This window comes from Mauremys mutica, chromosome 3, assembly GCF_020497125.1.
Source record: "Mauremys mutica isolate MM-2020 ecotype Southern chromosome 3, ASM2049712v1, whole genome shotgun sequence".
NCBI lineage: Eukaryota > Metazoa > Chordata > Testudines > Geoemydidae > Mauremys > Mauremys mutica.
In genome coordinates, this window is record NC_059074.1 from 101455028 (window position 1) to 101482170 (window position 27143).

Below are 27143 nucleotides of genomic sequence, written 5' to 3' on the forward strand. Positions count from 1 at the left end.
GGAATGCCGCCCCTTGGAAAGTGCCGCCCGAGCACATGCTTGGAACACTGGTGCCTAGAGCCGGCCTTGCCCGTAAAAGAAAATTAACACATTGTGCATCATAAAATCACATGTGGAAGTTCTCCCTTTTCATGGTATTCCTAGTTCAGACATGCGCTACCAAAACAAAAAAGATTGTCAGTTGTCAAACCAAATCAATTAGCATACTCATGCAGTTACCCGATCAGGCTTCCTGCACCTTGGATATGCACTCTAGACAAGACACATTTCAAGTACCATTGTGATGTCTTTTCATGTTTAAGTTATGTTCCATTGCCCCTTTTATATATGTAGTGCTTCCTCTCCCGTGATTTTTTTTTATATTTACCATCCCCTCCCTTGTGGGCTTTCTATAAAGCTTCAAGTATTTAGCCATGCAGTTCTTATCCTCCAAAGTTATCACATCTGAACTGTTCCATTAGTTTTATCCTCCAGCAATCTGGTGATGACTACCTTCTAATATGAGGCTGTTCATATTATATCGACAGTTACTTTCTAGCTACCTTTTCCTCTCGAAAATGCATCAGAGTTCAAAAGTACTGCATGCAGCTGGATTCTCTTCCTTGTATTCCACACAGTGCAAGAGATAACAAACACAATACATAGGAATCCATTTGTCCTTGGTACTGTAAGACTCCAACTAGCCTCAAAATGCTACTAAGCAAAGACAACTGATCATTTCCAGTCCCAAAGCTAAGAGACACATGTAGAAAAGTCTCACTGCAGTTCAATGCAACAGAGGAAGATAGCATTTACAGGGATGGACAGAAGATATTTGGTTCATTCCAAGCCATGTGCATCCATGATTTTTCGGTATGTTCAACAAGGACCTGATCCTGCAACCTTAAAATCAGTTGCAATTTTGCCATAAGATTTCTGATGCCTGATCCAGCTCCAGAAATCTCATACAGATAGTTGCACACATGAATAATTAAAATATTTTACTGGAGTATGTATCTATCCATCCATCTCAAATTTGAAATATTAATCAAAGGAAGTAGAAGGAAAAGAGCCTACCGTATTTTGGTAAGAGGTACATGTTCAGAGGCACCAGGATCAGCACTATGCATCCTAGTACTGTGAAAGGGACTTCATAGCCAAAGGACTGGAACAAAAAGCCACCTAGAGGTGGGCCCAGCACCAGTCCAAGCCCTGTAAATGTTTCAAGACTGCCCTAAAGAGGGAGAGAGAGAAAGAGAGAGAACAAACATTAATTTTTGGGTGCATCCAAATTCTTCGGCAAGTGTCTGGAGACAAATCACTTCCTATGAGAAGCATCTAGTGTGAGGAGGTTGGTTAGATAGAAGCGAGGCTCTGTCATTGATCAAGAGCTAGAACAAATCAGATCCATCAACAACCACTTTCACATGCAAGGACAGCAAAAGGAGTCTGGAAAGTTGTTTAGGTAAAAGCAATTTGATCCTCTTATTTCAGCACAGAGAGGACAGGACCAAGTATAGTTTTTATATTTTGGTATTAGCTACTCAAGTATTGCCTAACATAGCTAGTTTCTGGGGCAAAACACCTCCATATACCCAGTACATCTGCAGAGAGGCCAGCAATGAAGTGACTACATTTCCCAAATACTAAGTTCTCCCCTTCAGGTTCTAATGTAATTTTGTAAGCATATTGCAGATCATCATCATCATCAAGTTACTTCTTTGGGGCTTGGGTGAAAAATGCCTTAAGTTGAAGCACTTTTCTACCTATATACACAACTGGTCAAGTTCAGCTCCTGCATCTATCTGATGAAGTCCATCAAGTCACAAAGTGGGTATGCTTGACCCGCTAAGTTTGGTTTCTTTTATCAGAGGCTACTCAAAAAAAAAAAAAATAGGACGAAGGGGATCTATGTGGACTTAGTCTCCTCTTACAATACTATTAGTCCCCATCAGGTAGTCAATAGGTGGACCACAGGCCAAATCCAGGGCCGGCTCCAGGAGTTTTGCTGCCCCAAGCGGTGGGGGGGGAAGCCGCGATCGGCGGCAGCTCCACCGCGCCGCTTTCTTCTTCGGCAGCAATTCGGCGGCAGGTCCTTCCCTCCGAGAGGGACCGAGGGACCCGCTGCCGAAGAGCCTGACTTGCTGCCCCTTCCCCTTGGCCCCCCTGAAGCACCGGCTTGCCGAGTTGGTGCCTGGAGCCGGCCCTGGCGAAACCCAGACCATCAGATGCTTTTGAATGGAGCCCAATAATCTATTTCTCATATTTTTATTTATTTTCTTCTCTGGAGTCTGGACCGTGATTATACCTTGACCAAAAAAACCTGGACTTTGACAAAAATAATTGACTACCCTTCAGTTACATCGTTGGATCAACCTATGCTTAGACTAAGAAATTTTCCTAAAAAACAAAAAAGTAGTTAGCCATAATATCCACTGGGAAGTAATAGAACAGTGACAAGAAAGCTCACATAAGGGCATATCTACACTAGAAAGACGTACTGCTTGCACTATAGGGGTAGTGCTTTCACCAGCATCATTATTCCTGTGCAGGAAGGAGAAAAACTACACTGATAGAAATCACCTTTACACTGTATAACTGTCTACATAAGGCTTTTGCCAGTATAACTATTTTGGTTTAAAAAGGCCACCCATAATTAAAATATGGGCAAAAAACTTAAGTGTACATCAGACTTGGGTGTCTACTTGGTTTCCTTGGAGTTAATTTGCTTTGGGAAGGGGTGCAGGGGGACAGGGCAGTTTTTGTTTTTTATGTCACAATGCTATAGTGGTCTACTTCTGAGATTTTTGCTGTGTTAACAGCAAACTATGACTCTAGTTATTTTCACAGGATTTCAGAGATAACACTGAAGGGCAGACATCTCTCTCATGGAGAAACAAGACTGACAGGTGACAGATGCCCCAGTTCAGCCAGTCCACCTTTATGAACTGGAGCCTTGTGTAAAGCGATGGTGGGTTTAAGATTTAAAGTAAACTTTTATTTAGTTCTCCCACACGCACTCCATCCCCCGCTCCCCCCAAAAGTGATTACTTCTATCTACATTTAACAGCAGCACCATTCCTACTCCAAGTCTCCAGCCATATCCACTTCTTAGATCCCTCCTCCCATTGCTACTGGCTTGCTGTTTTATAAGCAAGGGCACAGCATTAGTATCATGCAAAGTTGGGTCAGCACACCCTCCCTTGTGTCTACTCCTAGTGAAGCCATCACCAATGCAGCTGGACACAACAGCATAGGGCACTTTGCAACAGTCCCCACTAGAATGGAGGAACCTTAGAATAAAAAAGTCCCAAATGTAATGGTTTAACTCCTCACTGAAGCACCTGGTTAAAGCAGATTGATCCTTAAGCAGAAAGCTGGATGATAAGCCAAGACATTTCCCTTTGTTGTGTTATGTCATAAGGAATTCAGTCTTCACGAACACTAGATTAGATGGAAAGCATTTTTAAAATGCTTTAAAGTTGTATGTTGTCTGTCAATATCCTACCCATGTTTCAAACAAGGCTGGTAAACTGATCACAACAAGAATATAATTTAAAAAAAAAATCCCTCCTCTCCTAATCCTCAGAAAGACATCAAGGTTTTTATTATTTTAAACACTCCTGTATATGTTACTGAATGAGCTCAGTTTTACTTCTTTATTCCTTCCATTGTTCCAGGACCTGCATAACTTTTGTTGCACCTGAATCATGTTTATTCATCCAGGCATATATAGTTTTTAATTCAAATTAGAGATTTTTTGTCAGGCTTTTTAAATTGGAGGAGCTTATATTAGACACCTGACATGAGCTGTAGGGTTACAGTGGCTGTCTGTTACGCAAAATGCATAAAGATGAGAGTCATTAAAAAACACTTATTCTTGACATTTGGCTATAATGTATAGTTCTGTACATACCATTACTGTAGCTATATTATTGGGAAAAGCCTTTGCAAGAATAGAAAATGAAGCTGTCGCTGCTGCAGCAAAGCCTGTGGCATCCATCGCTCTAACCAGAAAACACAAACCAATGAATATTGGTCCATCAGGTGCTCTATCCAACATACTGAAAGAACAAGGAAACAAAACAAAATGAAACAAGCCAAACTGATAATAGTTTTAAACAATATGCTCGAGTAGTCAAAGCACAGGGCAAGTCACTTGCCCTTTGTCAAATGGGTAATAAAACTCTTACCTACCTATCACATAAAGAAAGTTTGAAAAGTTTAGACACCTAGCAGAGTCCAGGGATAGGGTCCTGATAAGAAGCTCAGTTCCACTTTGACTCTCAGGTGCTGTGGAAGGTGCTGTCCCAGGACCTGCTTGGGTGCTCCAGCTTTTGCATGTATTAGAGATACTGGAGCTTCTAATATATCAAAGGTATGTCTATACTGCATTGTAAATCCATGCTAAGACTCAGGTTTGAGCCCAGACCTCCCTTAGCATCCACACACAAATATTCTGACTTGGATTCTCAGACCCAGCTCCTAGGACATGGGTGAAAAAGGGTGTGGGGGGGGGAGGGGAGGGTCTGAGCCTGAGTCCTTCGGAGATTCAGGTTCCAACTGTCTTTTTGCTGGGTGGATGCAGCTCAACCCTGGCTTCCCAGGGTCATGGCTGGACAGCTCGTCAACATTGTCCCCCAGTCCTCTGGGCCAGTGTTTCTTGGCCCTTTTAGCTCAGAACTACCTACTTGATTCCCAGAAACTGGAAGCAACTCTTCCTTCCCATGCTGGCCTTGGAACTGGGAACACAGTTAACCATCTCCTGTGTTAGCACACTTGCTGTAGGATGACTTCTTGTGGCTGGCCATGGGTACTAACCAGCCTCGGAAAATTAACCAGAATCTGGCTGATCTCTAATGCAAGACAAGCAAGCTATCTGACTTCAGCAAAAGTACCAGAAATGACCATGTGTACCAGGAAAGGTTGGAGAAGCTTACACCATTGGGGATCCACCACTCAGCTGATCAATGCTCAGAGTGAACAAAGTGACTCTAGACCAACTACTGCAAAGTCAGGGATAAACAACCACACCTCTGGGAACTCTCTGCCTCTTCTCTGAGGAATTTGATGGGGTAATGGGAACTGAACATCTCACTGAGTCTATGGTGGTGCATGACAATGTGCTGAGCAGGGATGGCACCCTTGTAAGCCCTGAGTCACAGGCAACACAGAGCAAAACCAGCCGCCATCAGATCAAGCACAGGAAGGATTTTGCTACTCATGCTAGTCCCTGAGGAGGTTCTGCATAGTGAGCTGCGACAGCACATCCTGAGTCCATGCTGAGAGGAGCTGTTTGAAGATGCCCCAGGGAGCAGCCCGCAGCAGAACTGGAAGCATCAGAACCTGGTAAACATGGTGGCAGAACATTTTTGTTAATATAGGGAAGAGTCAATTTTGGTTTATGCCCCAATGAAATCACCATCAGGGATAGCAGCACGTATCCGCTAAAGGTGGAACACATGCCAGGACCCTAATGTTACCTCCACCCCCAGCCACCATATGGAATTCAAAATGGATTCCGGGAAGTGAAAACAAAAAGTTAAGCAGTTCTGATGAAATTTTTACTAAATATTCACACACACACCCCCCTTGTCCCAAAGATGCATTGTGGAGATAAAGAGCCTTTTACTAATAGTACACAATGCCATACAAATCAGCACCACTGGACCATGCCAAGCTGCCTGTCCAATTACTCTAAACTATAATGGAGATATGGCGGGAGGGGGGGGGGGAAGAGGAGGGAGAAAGGGAAGAGAGAACATAACTGTCCAAAATGCACCTGGGTTGTATTTACTCCAGGAGTCCTGTATTACGAGTCCAAAAAGATGCCAGGAGGGGGAGTGCTTTTCAATCCCTTTTACTGAGCTATTATCCGAATATGGGGAGAGGGGTAAAAAGTTATTTAGGCTATGGACATCTATGTGGAGTCCAGGCGTGTGTGTGCGCGCGATATAAGGAATCCAAATTGACCTGGGGTGTCTGTATATAACCATGGGGGCTGTATTGTAAGCCTAAGCTGCACTTAGGTCATTGCCTGACTGCAGGGAGCTTTCAGGGAGGCTTCACTAGATCTGCAAGTGAACTCTGCATCCTGTTGATTTCCCCACAAGTTTTCCATACAGTCCCAGTTATTAATGACTGCAAACTTTTCCTGGAGCATAAACTCCAAACGGGTGATCACATTTCAGTGCAGGGCATGCTTATTAGGGCCTCCTCTGTAGGTCACTAACCCCTTCCACTCATAGATGTGTAATGCCTGACCAACAAGTCTAAAAGGATTATAAAACCATGGCAAGTGGTCCCGCTTCTTCCACCATAACTGAAAAAAAAAAATGGACTGCAATTTTAGAAATAATTTGAATTGATTTGTAAATCAGACCTTATCCTAACGTGATTGCTTTCTGCTCAATTCCCAACAGTGTCAGAAAAATCAACTTCTTTTTCTCAGAATAAAACCCAAAGTACCATTTTTGACCTTGACTTTCACTACAGATGAAGTCAAACCTTTTGAAATACTCAGACAATAAGTTCTTTCATTTGTCTTGCCAACCCTTTCACCTCTGCAGGGCAGTCAGTCACGCAGGGCCCTTTGGGGGTCAGGGAGGGAGGGCCATATGCTGCTACAGCAGTCAAGGAGGCAAGAAGAATTAATGGTGGACATCCTGGATAAAACCAGTCATAAGCAGCAATATCAATGGGAGGAAGATGTACGGTAGATTGACAGACCAAGAGAGGCTGCAGCACATTAGGGGAGATTGGCAGCATTGTTTCTGGAGCCCAAGCAACACTTGAGGGAGAAAATTCAAGTACAGCAGAAAGGTTAGGGAAGCTGCTTGTGCTCAGGGCAGTGAGACTGAAGGTTCCAGCCCCACTTACCTCTGTACCTCCTGCTCCAGTCCCACCCCCTGAGCCCCACCACTCTACTGTATCCTGCAGCCCCAGAACCCTTTGGACCATTCTGTGATTGGGTGGTACATGCCCCCAAGGCATGAACACTAATTAGAATGGGCACATGTATCCCATTCATTCTTCCAGTCCTGTGCAGCAGCAGCCAGTACATACATGATGCACTAGAAAAGCCAAAGAACTGGGGAAGGAGGTACTCAGAATTGGTGAAACAGAGCTGGAGTGTTTTCTTCTTGGAGTGTACAGGATGGGTCAATTAGCTACCCACCTGTCTCAGTGAGAGAGACAGACTTAGGGAGCTGGTACCAGTTTAGCACCACTGTCTTGCCAGTCTGTTAGTCACCCAAACAATCCATCTCCTGAGAAGCTCTGCCAGCCCTTTCCTTTACCCTGCAGGTTAACACTCTAATCCCCATGCTCCCTTGAAGAATAGAGTATTCCCTGTAATATCCAGACCCTGTCACTGGGCACTCACAGAAATGATCAAGTTGGCTGTCTCCAAAGAGAGCATACTCACCAGCCTGTTTTATACTTAGTAAAGTGTGAATCCTGAACTGAAAAAAGCACTAAGATGAATTTATAATAAACTCAAGAATAAGCTTATTGATTAAGGACAGATTTAAGTGAAACTGGTTAAGATGGTGAAAGGGGAATTGGTTACAAATAAAACAGAAGTATAAACACTTCTCAGAGATGAATAAACTTTTAACAGGTGGAAAACTTTACCTATGCTAAGTTTCTTGCCTGCAGCAACCTCTCAGCAACACTAGCCCCAGGGCCAGGATCCAATTTCCATGGCTGCAAGAAGAACTGTCCATTTTGCTCCCTCAGTTATGGACAAAATGTTTTCGCCTTATGTTTCCCCAGAACTCATTTGTGTCTGGGATCAAAACAAGACAACCTCCCTTGCTTTAAGTCTCCAACATCTTCTCATGCTGATTACTCATCTCCCCACACACCTGGCTTTTCCTGGTGACTTGCATGCGGATGTAGTTCCCCTTGTGTTTTGGCTTTCACAGTGCTTAATTTTACATCAGAGATGTAGGCACACTGGTAAGTCAATATTCCTTTGTCTGAGAGAAACTAGTTTATTAACCCTGCCTAGTAACATTTTCAACATAGTAGTTACATATTTTAAACATTTTTAGTACATACATACAACTTCTTGAGAAAAATACCTGCAGATGCATCTCACAATGCTTAGAATGACCAGTACGGTATAAGCTGTTATTTGACATCTCACACAATCTTCTTTAAAGACAAATACTATGACAGCAACCTGTTAGGTGTAGTGACTTGGACAGGTCAGATAGAGTCACTGACACAAAGTCACTGCCAAAAGAGTCACTTTTTTGGAAGTGATTTAATGAGCACCATTCACTGTTTTTTGCAATTCCCCCCCACACCCGTATTAGGAGTTTGATGGTAGCTGGGCTGGCTTGTAGTTTTTAATATTTTCAGTTTTTATTAAAACCATGTATAGAATTAAAGTGTTTTGTTTGCACAAAGATGTCATGACAGCTGTTTATTACTTTTACTAAAGCTGACTACATAACAGCAATCCAAAAAACAGTGGGCTGAAGCACATGCCCATTTTACAGCAAAGATTTAAAAAAAATATAGAAAAGACCATATATTCCATTGCATCCATACATTTAAATTCATTAAGAATCCCCCAGAGGTCATGGAAATGTGAATGGGATCCATCCCACTACAGATGATATTTCACATTACTATAGGAATATATTCACACTTACTATTCCCCCCCATCCATGGGGTGAGGCAAGCCCACCTCGTGGCTTCACAAAGCACCCCTGATTTCCATGGCACATGTGGATCCTGGTTCCATTATAATAGGTGTACTGGTCTAGCAATCCATTAAAAGCCTGAGTGCACACCTGAAGAAATGGCTTCATCTTGTGAAGAGCACAGCAAGCCACAATAATGGACAGCATAACACTAGCATCCAAATGATCCAGTAAACAGCTATAGCAGGATTTCAAACCACCATTCTACAGCTACTGACGGTGTAATTAACCTTCTTTTGCCAGGCCTTCTGAGATCAGGGTACTGTTTCAGAAGTCATAAGGGGTACATGGAGTTCCCTAGTAACTGTCTGTCCTCCCTGTTCTCTATTTATTACCATCTCATTCGGTGGGAATAGTCCCAGCCTGTCCATGAAAGTAAAGTCCTATTCTGCAGAAAACCTTGGCACCATGCACTTTGCTGGAACAGCCCATGTTGGCATCCATGAATTAGCCTCTGTGGTCAACCAGGGGCTCCATGATCAAGTTGGATCACTTGTAGTTCATGCACTCATGTGCTCCTTGAGGAGATCAAACTAAGGACACGAATCCCATCCATGCCCCAGTGCAGTTTGGAAAGCCCATTCTCTCAAAATTATTTCAGGGACTTTGTTTATGCCCACTAACCTTTGGGTAAATCTCAGTTCCAATTGCCACACAAACATCCACCAGCACAGCTCCTACCATTGACTTGCCAACACCAAACTAGTTAGCCATGGATCTGTAGCAGTCAGGGATAGAGCTTCTTTCAGATGGCTATAGCAACCTTGCTCTGGACCAGCTGAGCTGACAAAGCTCCAGAAACACCTGCTTCTTCATGTGAAAGTTCTGGAGCCAGTGCTGGCATCCCAGGTCCACGTGATCTGATCCCATTAGTCTGTTCTCATGGCCCTGATCCAGAAGCACCAGTCAACATATGGGGAAAATCTGCAGCTATAGCAAGAATCATTAATATCACCCACCAGCTGGAGTCTGCTACATCTGTATTCCTCTCTGAGAGAGGTCTCCAGTAGGGACCATCCCCCCCCAAAAAAACCCCCACAAACACTGTTGAAATATCTACCAGCATCTCATGGGCACTCTATCATTTCCTGAAGTGGGAGGGAAAGTGAAAGCGAGACAAGTTCTTCCAACGGTGCTTCACCCATGTTTGTGACTCTGGTTCTTGGGAGCATGTAGACCCAAAGATGGCTCAGCTGGATGTGTTGGCAGGTTGAGACAATTTCCAGTCAAGTGCCATAAGCTGGACAGTCAAGTTTTCCCACAATACACAGTGAAACAAGGCCTAGAATGGCTACAGCTAGAGGATGCACTAGGACGCCTGGAATATGTCCCAAGAATAATGTTTGACTGTGGTCAGCGTAGCACAGTATGGATGTCGTGTCAGCATGATTGCAAGACCCAGGTCCAGAAATTGTAAGCCCTGGTTCATGATGCAGTGTGGATGCAAAAGATACTGAGTCTGCAGTCTCAGATCCTACAGACCCAGGCTGACAATGCAGTGCAGACATACCCCTAGTGCCTGAACTGGAAAAGGAGAGTGAAAATCTCTAGCCTTTCTCCAACTCCTCCACCCGCTTTGGGGGCAGAGGGCCAGCACAGCATCCTTCTCCCCTGTGAAAAACTCCAGGGCCTTCCTCAGTTGCTCCTCATCGTTTTGCCAAGCAGCATCCCCACAAAGCTGAACTTGATTTCACAATTTCACAGCATTGTGAAATAGACACTTTTTAAAAATAAAGCCTACATAATCAGAAATTAGTGCCTTAGACCTTACAACTGCCAGGGAAAGTTTCCAATTTCCAAATGGATTTAAAATAATTAAAAGTCCCATTTTATGAGCTAGATTTTGTATGTACTTATTACCATATGTGAGGTTTTTCCAATAACTAATTAGCAAATTGCATTTATGGCATCTTCCAGCCAAGGGTCTCAGAGTGCTAAACAAACCTTATAGCCCCCGGAGTTAGGCAAGTATTATTCTCACTTTACAGAGGAGGAAAACTAAGACAGAGAGGTTAAGTCATTGGCCCAATGTCAGAAACAGAGCTGAGGTCTTTTGACTCCTAGCCCTGAGTCAAAAAAAAATATGCAAATTTCACACTAGAAACAAGAAAACACACTCACCCAAACAGAATTGTAATACATCCTGAGACAAACATTCCAGCCACAAACGTGAATTTGGCTCCAATTTGTACAAGCTGCAATTGGTCAAGAATAAATGTTACATTTTAATTATTTCCAGTCCATTTTAATCAAGGAAATGTATTTGGAGACTTTTGTTATGAAATCAAAAACACTGTGTGCATGCTCTAGAAAAATCACTGACAGAACAAAGGCAGAGAATCAGACTCCCTCCCACATTTAGCTTGTAACCAAACCTAAAAATATTCTAAATGGTTAAGTGACTTAACCTACTTTTCCCCTCAACGGTAAGTCACTGGTAGAGCTAACTCTCACTGCCATTTGCTGTAGCCTCTGTACAGTGGCAGAATGCACCAGCATTCTTATATCGATTAGATGGATGTATGTGAGGGTACGTCTACACTACGGGATTATACATAAACCGGTTTAACAAAACAGATTGTATAAAATCGAGTGTGCGCAGCCACACTAAACACATTAAATTGGTGGTGTGCGTCCACGGTCCGAGGCTAGCGTCGATTTCTGGAGCATTGCACTGTGGGTAGCTATTCCGTAGCTATCCCATAGTTCCCGCAGCCTCCCCCGCCCCTTTGAATTTCCGGGTTGAGAGCCCAGTGCCTGATGCGGCAAAAATCATTGTCGCGGGTGGTTCTGGGTAAATGTCGTCAGTCACTCCTTCCGCTGGGAAAGCAACGGCAGACAAGCATTTCATGCCTTTTTTCCCTGGATTGCCCTGGAAGATGCCATAGCATGGCAATCATGGAGCCTGTTTCGCCTTTTGTGACTGTCACCGTATGTGTACTAGATGCCGCTCAAACAGAGGCGATTCAGCAGCGCTACACAGCAGCATGCTTTTGCTTTTGCATGATAGCAGAGATGGTTATCAGCCATATTGTACCATCTACCATACCATAAATTGGTAATAAGATGATCGTGGCTACCAGTCCTTTTGCACTGTTCCATTTGCTGCTGTCATAAGTGCCCCTGGCTGCTCTTAGCCAGGGGCACAAAAGCCAAAATTGGGAATGACTCCCTGAGTCAATCCCTCCTTTTTGGTATCTAAAAATAGAATAGTGAGATATGAGTGGAAGGCAGCCTCCAGCTGCTATGATAGTCCAGACAGGACAGTAAGGAGTGTGTAGGAGAGGAGCCCAGCATCCCTCTGCTAGTTCAGGGGCAATTGAATCTTTTCTTTACACATGAAGGGTGGGGGCTGATGGAGCTCAGCCCCCTGTTGCTATGATGACGATGGTTATCAGCCATACTGTACCATCTACCAGGAAAAATTAGGACCAGGCGCCCTTGATCGACCTAACAGATGCTAGTTAGCATGGTTACCAGTCCTTTTGCACTGCCCCATGTGCCAATAGGCTGATGATGAGGACGGATACCAGTCGTATTGTACCATCAGCCATCCATAGCGTGGGGGGAGCAAGGATGTTGGTGTTGAGTGCTGCACCATCGCGTCTATCTGCAGCATTCAGTAAAGATAGGGTGACATGTAAAAGAGTCAAGAGAGGATTGTTTTCCCTTTCACTTCTGGGAGTGGGTGGGGGGGGTGCGTAAATTGCCTAGCTATGCCCTGACCCACCGCGGACACTGTTTTTGACCCTAGAAGCATTTGGAGCTCAGCCAAGAATGCAAATGCTTTTCAGAGACTGCAGGAACTGTGGGATAGCTTGAGTCCTCCAGTCCATGAGCATCCATTTGATTCTTTGGCTTTCCGTTACGCTTGTCACGCAGCAGTGCGCTGAGTCCCTGCTATGGCATCTGTCTGGAGATATTTAAAAAATGATTTTGAATTTCGTCTTCTGTAACAGAGTGCTGATAGAACAGATTTGCCTGCCCTTACAGCGATCACGTCCGCATCGTCCATGCGGGAGCTCTTTATTTATTTTGATTTTTAACTGCATCACCACCCGTGCTGATCGGAGCTCCACGCTGGGCAAACAGGAAATATTCAAAAGTTCGCGGGGCTTTTCCTGTCTACCTGGCCACTGCATCCGAGTTCAGATTGCTGTCCAGAGCGGTCAGTGGTGCACTGTGGGATACCGCCCGGAGGCCAATACCGTCGATCTGCGGCCACACTAACCCCAATCCAATATGGTAATACTGATATTAGCGCTACTCCTCTCGTTAGGGAGGAGTACAGAAACTGGTTTAAAGAGCCCTTTATACCGATATAAAGGGCCTCTTAGTGTGGACGGGTGTGGTGTTAAATCGGTTTTACGCTCCTAAAACCGGTTTAAACGCGTAGTGTAGACCAGGCTTGAGTCACTCTAGCATTGCTTATAGCAGGCAGTAATGATGCTATTAAGGTAGGCAATGGGGAGCTGACTAAAATGGCTGTTTCCATTTGCTCAGCTGCTAGTCTGTTCGATAGATAATCCAAGACAACAAGGTATGCAGCTCAGGGCATATAAGCACCAGAGGCAGTAAACACAGGATCTGTGAAAGGCTAATTATTCAGGGAAAAGATCATTCTGCCATGGAAGCCAGTTTAAAAGAAACTAGTAACCATCTCTGAGGTAGGGAATGCACTTCACTTCTCCCCATTCTCAGAAATGCCAGAGGCAAGACAGCGTGGCCTGCTTTCACTACAGACTCGCCAGCTAGGAAATGGATGGCTGGGGGCACAGCCTCTGGCCAGGTCACCTTCAACAATATAACTCTGTGTGGCTTCTTATTGCATTCTAACCCTCCATTAGCATGAGCACACATTTCAGTTTCTTTGGATTGTTCAGGGCTGGAGAACCAGTCCCTGTACTGCAGCGTGTTTTACTGAAGCCAGTGGTTTGTCCTGCTTTCAGTGAAACCCTGAGATGTCCAATCATTGCTACAGGCTACCCGCTTGTCTCTTCCATTAGTGGGAAGTTGTGTGCTTCACACAGCCCCCACTCACTTACCTTGCAGATGAGAAGCCAGAGCCCAAGCCCAAGTCACTGGCCCCGGGGCAGCTGCTCCTTTTGCCCCCCCCCACCCCATCAGCAGCCCAGGGGAGGGTGGAGAGGGCAAAAGGGGCCTCACTTTAAGCAGGGTCCTTTGCCATGGCACTGCTTTAAAAAGTCAGCTGTACAGGCTGTTATCGGTGGCAACTTTTTACCAGTACACTGTACCAGCTTGTACCGCCTTACTTTCACCCCAGTGGTCTGTTGTAAGGGCTTTTATTCTTTTTTCTTGTAAATTGAAGGGACTTCCCATTGGAAACAGAGGTCTAATGCCACTTTCATTGAAAAGATTTTCAAGTACTATTCCTTCCTCCCCCTTGCCCCCCCCCAAAAAAGGAAGGGGTAAAATACAACACTTATTTTTCTTAAGTGTGTTAAAAGTATAGCTAGAGCCTTAAAGCAGCCTGTGCACTAGCTTAAATATGGCTATCAAATATAGTTCTTAAGGTGAGAACCTAGAAAACATTTTCCAACTCTAAAATGTTTTCTTGCACGGTTTAGCTCCATGCCCACTGGCTGGCCAGACTGCAATCACTGCAGCAAGGGGGGGAGAAAAAAAGTCAGTTTTGAAAAAGACTAACAAGGTGTTTCTCAAATCTTTGAGTACTAGTCACAAAAAGAAAGGCAAAATTGAAATTGGAAGAAGATACTCCAAAAAGAGAGCAGACAGGAGAACTTTTTTTGATTACAGCATATTCTGACCACAGTTTTGACTAGGGCTGTCCACTAATTGCAGTTAACTCACAAATTAATTGAAATTAAAAAATAAATGGCAATTAATCACACTTTTAATTGCACCATTAAATAGAAGACCAATTGAAATTTATTAAATATTTTGGATGTTTTTATATATATTTTCATATATGTTTATTCTGTGTTGTATTTGAAATCAAAGGGTATATTTTTATTACAAATATTTGCACTGTAAAAATAGTATTTTTCAATTTACCTCATAAGTACTGTAGTGCGATCTCTGTTGTGAAAGTGCAATTTACAAACGTAGATTTTGTTTTGTTACATAACTTCACTCAAAAACAAAACAAAGTCCGCTCAGTCCTACTTCTTGTCCAGCCAATTGCTCAGACAAACAAGCTTGTTTACATTTACAGGAGATAATGCTGCCCTATTTACAATGTCACTAGAAAGTGAAAACAGGCACGTGCATGGCACTTTTGTAGCTGACATCAGGGCCGGCTCAGGTTTTTTTGCTGCCCCTTGCGGTGGGAAAAAAAAAAGGCTGTGATCGGCAGCAGCTCGACCATGCTGCTTCATTCCTCGGCAGCGGGTCCATCACTCAGAAAGAAACTGAGGGACCCGTTGCCAAATTGCCGAAGACCACTGACATGCCGCCCCTTCCCATTGGCTGCCCCAAGCACCTGCTTTGTTCGCTGGTGCCTGGAGCCGGCCTAGCTGGCATTACAAGGTATTTTCATGCCAGATATGATAAACATTCATGCTTTGGGCACTATTCCAGAGGACATGCTTCCATATGGAAGACACTTGTCAAATATAATTAACGCTTTTTTTTTTGGTGACTGAACTCCATGAGGGAGGATTGCATGTCCCCTGCTCTGTTTTACTCACATTCTGCCACATACTTCATGTTATAGCAGTCTCAGATGATGACCCAGCACATTTTGTTCATTTTAAGAACACTTTTACTGAAAATTTGACAAAATGCAAAGAAGGTACCAATGTGAGATTTCTAATGATAGCTACAGCACTTGACCCAAAGTTTAAGAATCTGAAGTGCTTTCCAAAATCTGAGAGGGATGAGGTGTGAGGCATGCTTTCAGAAGTCTTAGAAGAGCAACATTCCGATGTGGAAACTACAGAACCCGAACCACCAAAAAAACCCACCAACCTTCTGCTAGTGGCATCTGACTCAGATAATGAACATGCGTCTGTCTGCACTGCTTTGGATTGATGCATATCCTCTTGAATAGCAATTGAAGCATAAAGGGCAGGGCCGGCTTCAGGCACCAGTGGAGGAAGCACGTGCCTGGGGCGGCACATGCTAAGGGGTAGCATTCCGTCCATTCTTGGGGCAGCACAGTCCCACGGCTTTTTTTTTTTTTGGGCATGCTTGGGGCAGCAAAAATGGTAGAGCCAGCCCCGATAAAGGGACATATCAATCTTTAGCGCATCTGACATGTAAATATCTTGCAATGGCAGCTACAACAGTGCCATGAGAATGCCTGTTCTCATTTCAGGTGACATTGTAAATAAGAAGAGGGCAGCATTAGCTCGTGCAAGTGTAAAAACTTGTTTGTCTGAGCAATTGGCTGAACAAGGAGTACTGAGTGGACTTCCAAGCTCTAAAGTTTTACATTGTTTTGGTTTTTGGTACATAATTCTACATTTGTAAGTTCAACTTTTGTGATAAAAAGATTATACTACAGTACTTGTATTAGGTGAATTGAAAAATATATTTGATTTTTTACAGTGCAAATACTTGTAATCCAAAATATAAAGTGAGCACTGCACACTTTGTATTCTGTGTTGTAATTGAAGTCAATATACTTGAAAAATGTAGAAAACATCCACAAATATTTAAATGGTATTCTATTGTTATTTAACAGTGCAATTAATTCTGCTATTAATCACAATTATTTTTTTAAATCACTTAACAGCCCTATTTTTGATCTCTTCTCCCAGGAGGTCTGCCTCTGAGAACCCAATGGTGTAAAAAACAGCACACAGACTATTGCTCCTAACCCAGCTGGCTGAATGTACAGTCAGAGACAAAACCTGCCTTCTTTATAATAAAGAGCAGCTTCTCTACTGTGATATGTAGAGTACTTGCTGATGATCAGCAGAGCAACTTAGTCTCATTCTGCTGGACATCTTCCTAGTTTCTAGCTGAATTTACAGGTGCCCAGGCTCTTCATTGAAAGGAAGAGCATGGATGTCTGTAAAAGTAACTGGAAAATAGGAAAACAACAAATACATTTACTAGAGTATGGAGTGAGTCTCAGAGTGCACATAATTAGTTTTTCCTGACCACTAAACACCCAGGAACTGGCAGCAGCAGATGGATCACTTGAGGATTACCTGTTCTGTTCATTCCCTCTCAAGCACCTGGCATTGGCCACTGTTGAAAGACAGGATACTGAACTAGATGGACCTTTGGTCTGACCCAGTATGGCCATTATTATGTCAATGTATCTTTTCACTTGCTTAAAAGAGCAAATTTATACATGTCAGCAGTCAAATTGGTTTATTTGGACCAGGCTCTGCATAAAGTTTAGGTCCTATTCCATAATTAAGTCAGTACTGAAAACTGTAAAAATACTTACATAATTTCCTACTATTAAAGAAGTCAAGAAATTAGATAAAGCAAAGCATCCAAAAATCAGTCCAACAACTGTATCACTGGCACCCTTTTTCTCTGCCTGTAAAAGGAAACACCATGACAGCCAGACTTAGAACATGGACCAAAAAAAAAAAAAAAAAAAGGGACCACAGTTCACAAAGGAAAACATTAGCATTAGGTAAAATACTTTTAATCAAGTCTTACATCTTTACAGCAATTTAAAATCACCTGGCACCACAATTCAGTATTTCTGTAGTCAGGAGCAGAAGCAGCATCTATTACAAGTGGAAGCAGGTGTGAAGGATGGAAATTCTAAGTTGCTGTGTTGCACTACAGGTCAGCTAGTAGGACCTTACCCAGGGACAGAACACATTCCCTAAGTCCATACACAGGTGGAACCTGGTGTGCACAGACCTCATCCCCCGTGCAAGGAAGGGGCAAATGAAGGATTCTGCTGTCTCCACAGCATGGTTCTCCTACCCCCCAGATCCCAGGATGCCACAGAGGACACCCTGCAAATTTGGGATCCATGCAGAGGAAAAGGTGTGGACTGGGCAGGGGGAAGATGACCACATCTCCCCCCTGGTCTTATAGAAGTTACCTGGGAAGAGGTAATATGGTCTGTCACTGTACTTTTCCTTTCCAGTAGAACTACACTGCTAGAGGGAAAGAACTAGGGTGACTCCAGCACTAGAGGTACAAGGCCTCTGCACAGGGAGCACTGGCCTCTCTCAGATCTTGGTGGCTATGTAGCATTTGGGGGCAAGCTTTGAAGATCCGCCCACCTGCTGCATGGAGTGAACACTGGAATGTCCGAGGGGAAAACCCTTAGCCCTCTCTTCTAGGCATTGCCCCAGGTGGGGATGATCTGGCTAACTGACCAAGGCCTAAGGTGACCAGCTGAGAGACATGAAATATTGGGGGGGGGGGGCATCACCAGTGGAGCAACCAAAAAAAAAAAAAAAAAAGCTGCTGGAGCATAGGAAAAATTGGTGAGGGCCAGGGGCGGCTGCAGGCCCCAGCACGCCAAGCGCGTGCTTGGGGCGGCATGCCATGGGGGGGGCGCTCCGCCGGCCGCGGGGCACGGCAGGCAGGCCGCCTTTGGCAGCATGCCTGCGGAGGGTCCGCTGGTCCCACGGCTCCGGTGGACCTCCCACCATTGGACCCGTGGCTTCGGTGGACCAGCGGACCCTCCACAGAGTGACGCCGTGCTTGGGGTGGTGAAATGTCTAGAGCCGCCCCTGGTGGGGGCTGAGCACCCACCAGCAGCTCCTCGCCCCTCCCCCCACCGCACCAGCTCACCTCTGCCTCCCCTGAGCTGGCTGCCGCATCCTGCTTCTCCCTCCTCTCTCCCAGCGCTTCCGCCACCATACAGCTGATTCATGCAAGCCTGGGAGGGTGGGAGGGGGGAGGAATGCAGTGTGCTTGGGGAAGAGGCAGGGCCAGGGGCAGAGCAGGGATTTGGGGAGGGATCCAATGGGGCAGGAAGGGGGCAGAATTGGGGCAGTGAGTTGAATTGTGCTGGAGTACAAAATATAGGGACAATTCGCATCCCGAACATCGGTCAGGACACGGGACAAACAAGTAAATATCAGGACACTCCTGATAAAATCAGGACATCTGGTCACCCTACCAGGGCCTGCCTCTCCCTGTCTGAGCAATAGATTTGCTCTAAAATGATTACTCTGAAGTGTCATAGGGCTCCACATACATTTATTTTTCCTCAACTTGCACATCAAGTTTGCTCAATTTAATGACAGTAAAGGTGATTTTCCTATCTGCCAGCATGGCAAACTTTAACCTGGGAAAGACTGAGGGGGAAGTCATAAATGGATGGGGGAGGGGAGGGAAGAGAGTGATCCAGAAGATAAGGTATTGGAATGGAGTCAAGAGACCTGGGGCTTATTCCTGGTTTTCCTACTGACCGGCTAAGAGGCCTTGGGCAAATCACTTCACCTCTCTCTACAGTTTGTCTGCCTCATCTAAAATAGGCTGTAAGTGCTTTGGTACAGGACCAGTCTCTTACAGCGCCTGGCACAATAGGGGCCTGAGCTCACATGTAGCCTCTAAGGGTGATGCTGAAATATAAATCTGATAATTTTTTTATAAAGTAATTTCTGATTTAAAAAAAAAATCTACAAAATATGCAGGTAATTTGAATAATAGTTTCCAGAGCTGTACATTGATTTACCTCTCTTGGAAAAAAGGGCCCCAGGATCGAATAGCAAATCATTGAACTGAAGTTTAAACAACCTGTTGCTGCCATTGTGAAGAGCTGATCTCTGGTAAATCTGCTTGACTCTTCACTGGGAACTTCTGGTCTGCCATTCTCTAGAACTACAAATATTTGTATTAGGCACAACTTCAAGCTGTCTGTTTACAAGAGATGGCCCCTCCAGGAATTCAGAATTAGTAACCTAAACCTATGGGTCAGGAAAAGGTAATTTACTAGACAGTATTTGGTCCTGCCATGAGGGCAGGGGACTGGACTCGATGACCTCTCGATGTCCCTTCCAGTCCTAGGGTCTATGAGTCTATGTTCTGCCATTAAAAGCCATAAAACCCACCATTTCTGAATGTATTACTGCACCATTTTACAAGGCTATGTCTACACTGCACAGCTTACAAGCCTTGTTACGGCTGTAAGGTAAGCAGAGTCGCCACTCTTCTTGACAAAATAAAAGCACCCCCAACAAGTTGTTTTTTTCCACACCCCTGAGAGACAAGAGTTTTAATGAGGAAAGTGCAGCGTAGACATAGCCTAAGTGAAGCCCTCCCCACAACCCTATCAGTATAGCCTCTTGCACCCAGAGTCCATTTGACTTCTGAGAGTCTCCCAGGATCTCTGCACAGCTTGTCATTGATGCTGCAAAAGAATCTGCCACTGCCACTCTCACATAGTTTTAACTACACAGTATTAACATGCTATAAAAAGTCTGCACTTCATCCCTCACAAACACTTTGTTTTACAGCCCAGAGACCCAGAAACAATCAGCTTACAAATAAAGATGTAAGAAACATTTAAGATACAAGTGTAGGTCATCTACCAGCTCTTTGTATCCTTCAAAGAAAGTTTGCAATAGATAGTATTTAAATTTACTCCCTTTCTTTCTCGCCACTCCTCCAGGTGTAGATTTCAAGTGTTCCTAATATTTTGCACTCCAGAATGAGGTTGAGGCCAGAAGAGAGTTCCCAGAAAATCAAAGATACCCTTTTGCTCTTTTTCCAAGGTGCAATAAGATAGTTATTTAACAGGTTTAGCTTCAGGCTACTAGCAAGTCTTTCCATTATTTAGCTAGGGTTGCAATTAGGGTCAGAGTTTTTAAAATAGCCAGCAAGAAACCTTCAAGTTCATCCCTTCATAGCCTTGATAAACAGACAAAAAGCTCCTGCTGAGCTTTAGTTAGACTTCACATAAAGACAAAAAGCCCACTGAACACATTGTCCTGGAAAAGAAGATGAAATGGGTCATTTTCAACAGTGAGAAATGTAAACATGAAAGGCAAGAAGTGTCAGAGTGTGATCTTAGTGTAGTTTTAAGTTCTTCTGATGTGCAGAGTTTAGTTACAAAAATAATAAAAGGAAAAAAAGTGCACACAAAACGGGTCACCTGCCCCCAAAGTTGCAGTTACTCAGAAAAATCAGGTCCCACCTTCAGCAAACGCAAACCACTAACCTAAACAGAAGAAGTCAGCCGGGGTTTTCAGAAGCGTTCAGACAATACTTGGGTGAAGTAGTCACCCAATTTCCCTGGGGGGCGGGAGGGGAAGACACCCGCAACCCAAAAGGTTAGAGAGAGCAGGATGTAAAAGACAAACTCTCCTACTCCCACCTGGGGTTTGCAAAGTCTCCTGGGTCCCTGCTTCCTGGCTACCCATAGCGAGGGATCCTGGATATCGCAGCCCCAATGTAGCTTCACCAGAGTACCAATGTCCCTCTGTCTATCCCGGTTTTGCACATGAAAGAGATCCTAACCGCAGCGGAGAGCAGATTTAAGGCAGCAGCTTCAGATGTTGTTAGTGAGTATGCTCAGCCTCAGCCCACCCTAAACCCGCTCATTAGCCGCGCGGGAGAAGCAGCTGACACTACCGTTCCCTCCCAGTTTTTCATTGACAAACACAGGCTGCTTCACCATATTTGCTTAATCCGCAGATCAGCGGCTTTAGTACATATTAGTCCTTTTTCTACCCTGAGAATTTGTGAAGGGTTACAAAGAACAGCTGCGAAGTTAATGTCACAGCAAAAGGGACATGACACATGGTCACGGGAATCACATCCGTGTAAATGTTCTTTGGCTATTCTATCATTCAGCGCTCCAAACCGACAGACAAAGCTATGGGAGCAGCACAGGTGTGTGTGTGTGTGTGTGCATGTGCACATGTGTGCAGCATGTAGCAAAATAGAAGTGAGCATTACACAACATTTATAGAATTTAGGACAAAGACTATAATGATCATCTAGTCCAGGGGTAGGCAACCTATGGCACCTGTGCGGAAGATGGCACGTGAGTTGATTTTCAGTGGCACTCACACTGCCCAGGTCCTGGCCACCGGTCCGGGGTGCGCTGCATTTTAATTTAATTTTAAATGAAGCTTCTTAAACATTTTAAAAATCTTATTTACTTTACATACAACAATAGTTTAGTTATATAATATAGACTTAGAGAAAGAGACCTTCTAAAAATGTTAAAATGTATTACTGGCACATGAAACCTTAAATTAGAGTAAATAAATGAAGACTCAGCACACCACTTCTGAAAGGTTGCCAACCCCTGACCTAGTCTGACTTCCCGCATAATACAGGCAACAGAAACTTACCCAGTAATTGCTACATCAAGACCATAACTTCTGTTTGAACTATGTTTTAGAAAGATATCCAATTTTGATATAAAGTCTCTGAGTGATGGAGAATTCATTGCATTCCTAGACAAATTGTTCCAATGATTAATTACCCTCACTGTTAAAAAGTTGCACCCTGTCTTGATTTATGTTCCAGCCATTAGATCTTATTATGGTGGTACACCTACAGGAGTTGTCTATAACTCAAGCTTCTGTCATTCATGATGCCAAAAAGAGATGTCATTTCCAGTAGATCTACTCTAATGTAGATCTTTTTTTGCTTATGGTTTGATCAGCAGCAAAATACATAACATTGAGATTTCATCATCATTAGGGTCAACATCCCCTGGAGATGAACAGAAGCAATTCATACTTTTCTTGGCTAAGGTTCAGGCAGAAGCTTTGGATTTTTCTTCTATGTGGTGGAGACTGGGGTATTTCATCCCCAGTCTTGAGGGCTTCTCCTGATGTGCTGCTGAACAGAGGGTCCACACAGACTGCCTCATTCTCCCAAAGGTTTCCAGGTGTATATTGGGAAGCAGATCTAACTTATTCTGCTCATGTGAAGACACAAATAGAGCATTAGGCCAGCTGTCCCCCTGTGCAGGAACAATGGAGGTGAGGAACAATTTTGGAAGACATGGAAAAAAGACAGAAATCTGAGCATGGTGGGTGGGTAGGGATGGCTGCTGGATGTTACCTGTTTTAGGTTTTCAATAAAAAAAAACACCAAGTAGTCTAATGTGTATTTCTGACCTGCTGAAATATAGTGGTTTCAGCCTAGGTTGGTTCACTTTTAACTCAAAAGGAAACTTCTATAGGATGCAAATTGAAAATTTTAAATTTCACAAAGCTTCAAGAAAGTCTTACTTTTTCCTCTTGTTCATTTGTGCTTGTGTAGTTTTTTTTATGTTATTGATATTCATTGTACATTGTGATGGACACTTTTCTTTTACAGGGGTGGGCCACCCTATGCCCTCCCTCATGGCCAGATGTGGTACTGCAGGTATACCTCACCCTATATTATCCTTCCTGAGTGTCAACAAGTATGCTTGCTCAGATCAGGGCAATGAGAAACCAAGCATGCTAATTAACATAAATATGTGTTCCTTTTAATTAAGCTCTATGAAAGGTAGTCCCATAAAGGCCCTTACCTCAGGACTAAGGTTCAGAACTTCCAAAACTTAAAAGTCCAAAACAAAAGTCTCTCTGTTCTCAGTCTCTCTGAGATACAGAAAGAGAGAGAGAGAGAGAGTTCTTACCTCCTCTTTCTGCCAAGATGGCTGCAGTCTCAGATAATGGGGCTGAAAGAAGGCTTTGTCCTACCCACAAGTTCTCTGGATGGGATGGCATAAAAGTCTGTGTGTGTGGAGATGGATGCAGAAATCACCGTGAACAGATCGGTGGATCTATGTGGTGCTATCAGCTGATGTTATATTCCTGTGGTGCCTGGGGGGGTTGTGTCCCCATGCTATGTATAGCTGGGGAAGCTGACTTGGGATCTGCATGGAGAGGGAGAATGAAGAGACTGGCAATAGGAGTATACGTTCAAGTGGAAAGAGAGCTTGCTTTGAAGCTCCCTGCTGTTGGGGATCAGCTGCCAGAAGGAGCTTTGGCTAGTGAGGGGGTGGATTAGGTTTCCTTACTCTTGCAGATGGTTTTCAGGGCATGCCCTCCATTTTGAATTCTGCATGGGGTTTAGAGGAGGGGCAGGGATACAGTGGAACTTTAACACAGTCAAACTGTATCAGAAATGTAGAGGTAAAGGGCAGTTTAGCTGCCGTACATGTGGCTTCCTCTTCCCCTGTGAGTGGAGATGGGGGTAGTACTGGGGTCTCCTCTGTTGCAGGAGTTCCATTTGCTTTTCTCCACTCAGGGAATTATTAAGGGTATGAGTGGACCAGGGGGAAAAGTGGTCCAAAAGAGGCATTTTTTTATAATCTGAAGTGGTGTTTTTTTGTTTTGCTTGACTGTGAGAATCCCAGCAACACAAAGGGAAATCCCAGGGCTGATGAGAGAACACAAAAGCCTGTCAGGAGTTAGAAACTGAGGAATGGTGACAATAAGGAAGGATCTGAGGTGTCTGTTTCCAGCCATGGGTCTTCTTAGGAGCCACCTAGGAAGAAATCCTAGCAGCAGTAACAGTAGGCAGTATGATCTTCTGGGCAAGATTCCTCATAATGGAAGAATTATCTTAGGATGCCTCCATGGAGATAAGTGATTTGACTGCTGTATACAGGGGACGGGTACAAATGTCCAATTAGAAATGTTGTTGTTGGGACTCCTGTTAAAAGAGTTAGGATTGCCTCTTGCACAACTGAAAGCTGTGATACATCTGCTGGGCAGCAGAGAATGCTGTTTCAGCTTTTTCTCTTATAGTCTAGTGGATTTTTCTGGGAGTGGTTTGGAATGAGGAGGGGGACTAGGGATTGGGAGTAACGGTTTTGTTATCCCAACCTTTATTAAACCTGTGACTACTTTCTTCCACAATGAACATACCCATGAAGCAGATTTTCTGCTCTGGGTTCCAAGTTACATTAAAGTGGTGCAGCCTCCAGTTAAAGCTGATGATTGATAGGGTTTGAATGGTGAATTAAAGGCCCTCATCAAGGCTGATTCTCCACTCTGGCACTGGGAGTGTAGAAGATGGGGGCACGTAAGGATTCTAAAAATTAATACCAGCCACTCCAGGCTTGTATTAAACTCCCAAGGTTACAGCTTCTCTCTCTGACCTTGGATGGGTAGATGCTGCCACCATGCAAATGTTTAAAAAAAACCAAAAAAATAAAAACCAACCCTTTGAACCCAGGAAGGAGCACTTGGGAATTCCTCCCTGTGGGGTACCCTCAAGTCCTTTCACCCCCCTCCAGGGAAGAGCTGAGAAAGAAAACAAAGGAAGTCAGCTGTTGCCACGAGCTAATTAAACAACACGTGCACGCCCTCTTAGGACACAAAATCCAATCAAGTTTTTTAAAAAGATAAATTTTATTAAAAACAAAAAAGAAAGAAAATACATCTAAAAACTCAGACTATTGCTAGATTTTAAAAAGAACCACTTATAAGGATTAAGCATCAAAATAACTTTGAGGTCCATCTTAAAGGTTACAGGCAAAACAAAAGCACCTGGGGTTAGCACAGAGGAGTCCACAAGACTTACAGAAATAAAAGAGAGAAACCTAATAGCATCTTCCTAGACATTTCCTGATCTACTTACATATCTGGGGTTTCAAATGAGTAGTTTCTAGGTATGATTTGATAATTTTTCATATCTGGCGCAAGCTTCTTACAGCATTGCTGCTCTGTGTCTCTTCTCCAGAGAGAACAACCACAGACAGACAAAAGGGGAGTCTTGTTTCGATTATAAAAAGTTCTAGCCTTCCCATTGGCTCTTTTGGCCAGGTGCTCACTCACGTCTTTTTACCTATGCATGCAATCAGACTTTTTAACCCTTTACAGGTAAAGCAAGTAGAGAACAGCTACCAAGAGGGATTTTATAGCTAACTGGCTGGCTGGGGGCCCATAAAAGGGAACTACTCTCCCCCCCGCCATTTATCACAGCCCCATTGAAATTTTCCAGGGAAATAATAGAGTGCAACATCTCCACAGTATATTTTATTTAAGTTCTGAGCTGTAGGTATCTCAGGCAGCCATGCACTTGTTTGCATCTATCCTTCACTTTTAGTACCTGATTCTTTTCTCAGTTATTCTAACATAAATCAGGATTAACCCTACTGAAGCCCATGGAGTTACACTCATGTAAAACCAGCATAGGTCAGAGAAATTCCTAGTAACTACCATGAGCACCACAACACAGGGTTTGTATTGTATGTCAAACTCCTGCCTTGGTGTCCCAGGCTCTTTATAAATGCTGTCACTTCTTTTGACCTTAGTGGCTAGCCAAAAATTAGTAGGTGTTTCCAGTTAGGAGGAGAAACTGCTGATATTCAAGTAGTTCTTTGACGTGGTTTTGTTTATTTACAAAGAATGGACAAAGTCCTGTGTCTCTGAACACAGAATGAATCAAATAGCAGAAAACAGCTTCATTGCTCAGAGCACCAAGAACACTCTCTTTAGCTGACCTCTCCTGACTTTTTGTGGTCAGGATGAACACTCTTCATCCTGACCACAAAACCTCTCCCCAGGTTTCTTCAAAGTTCATATACCATGTTTTCAGCAGCTCCTTCAGGCTGTTCATTTGGCTCTCTTGGTCCTCTATGTTCTGCCCATTTCTCTCTCTCTTACCCCAAACAATACTCAGCAAAAGCTCTTGGACAGGGTCACGTACTCCTTCTCTCTTAGGTGAGGGATTGTCTTTACAGTTATGTTAACTGAAAGGAGTACTCATATCTGTCAATCTTAATGAGCTTTTAACTTAACCCTTAACAAAGTTTCACCTACCTCATAACAATACTATTGATGAAAGTCTGCATTCATTTTTAATATTTTTGTCCACTACATGAAAACAAAATAAGAATAATAATTTCCCCTCAGAACACCATGGGAATATGCATTCCTCACTCTGGTACTGTATATTTGTATAGGCCTGTAAAATATTTTTGGCCATTCCTTCAAGAGACATAACTGACTGCTGTCCGCTGTGATCACACCTTTCTGAACAGGGCCAGCCCCAAAGATTTTGGGAAAGTTTTTGTGAAATGTGATGCTTCGGTGAACTCCCAATTATGTAAAAAGAGAGATGTGAATCTTCCGCTTGTGCTGAAGTCTGTGCATAATTAAAAACATTTTTTAAAATGTTGATAAGAGTCATTTGTCAAAATAAGCTGGGAATGTGTTGTCCAGTTGTTAGGGATTTTTTGGGTGCATTTTGTTGGATGTTAGCACTTTATAAACCTTAATTAATCATTTAAACACTCCTGTGAAATAGCATTATTATCCTCATTTTACAGATAGGAAACTAAGGCTACGTCTACTGTACAAAGTTTCATTGATGTAAGTTACATTGGTGTACTACCAATGATATTTGTATATTGTCTGGGAGTATGCACTCTTGGCTGCTTGCGATGGCACTCCATTACTCATCAAGAGCGGTGGCATCTATGGAAAATGTGGTGCACTATGGATATTTACATGGATATTAATCCCTGTGTGTCCTGTGCCACCATTCAGTGCAATGCCTTGTGGGACATTTTCACAATGTTTTAGGAATATTAGTGATTCGCTCATGGATTTTTGGGAACTTGGTATC

The 27143-nt window shown here is 43.6% G+C and overlaps 1 protein-coding gene across 8 annotated transcripts in view; it reads right to left on the bottom strand.

The window, feature by feature from the left end:
- The window catches only part of LOC123367110 (MFS-type transporter SLC18B1-like), a 43361-nt gene extending 22296 nt beyond the window's left edge, over nucleotides 1-21065 (bottom strand). For 2 of the 8 annotated variants that reach the window (XM_045011133.1, XM_045011132.1), the window contains exons 1-6: nucleotides 20932-21065; nucleotides 19291-19436; nucleotides 17083-17178; nucleotides 10818-10891; nucleotides 3896-4043; nucleotides 1057-1213 (exon numbers count right to left, since the gene is read on the bottom strand). In XM_045011133.1, the coding sequence (XP_044867068.1) occupies nucleotides 1057-1213; nucleotides 3896-4043; nucleotides 10818-10891; nucleotides 17083-17178; nucleotides 19291-19436; nucleotides 20932-20977 (667 nt within the window). In that variant the 5' untranslated portion in view covers nucleotides 20978-21065. Of the gene's footprint in view, nucleotides 1-1056; nucleotides 1214-3895; nucleotides 4044-10817; nucleotides 10892-17082; nucleotides 17179-19290; nucleotides 19437-20775; nucleotides 20904-20931 lie in introns of those variants that run through there. The other 6 variants (XM_045011134.1, XM_045011136.1, XM_045011139.1 and 3 more) reach the window with 6 other exon arrangements.
- Nucleotides 21066-27143: the final 6078 nt, after the last annotated feature.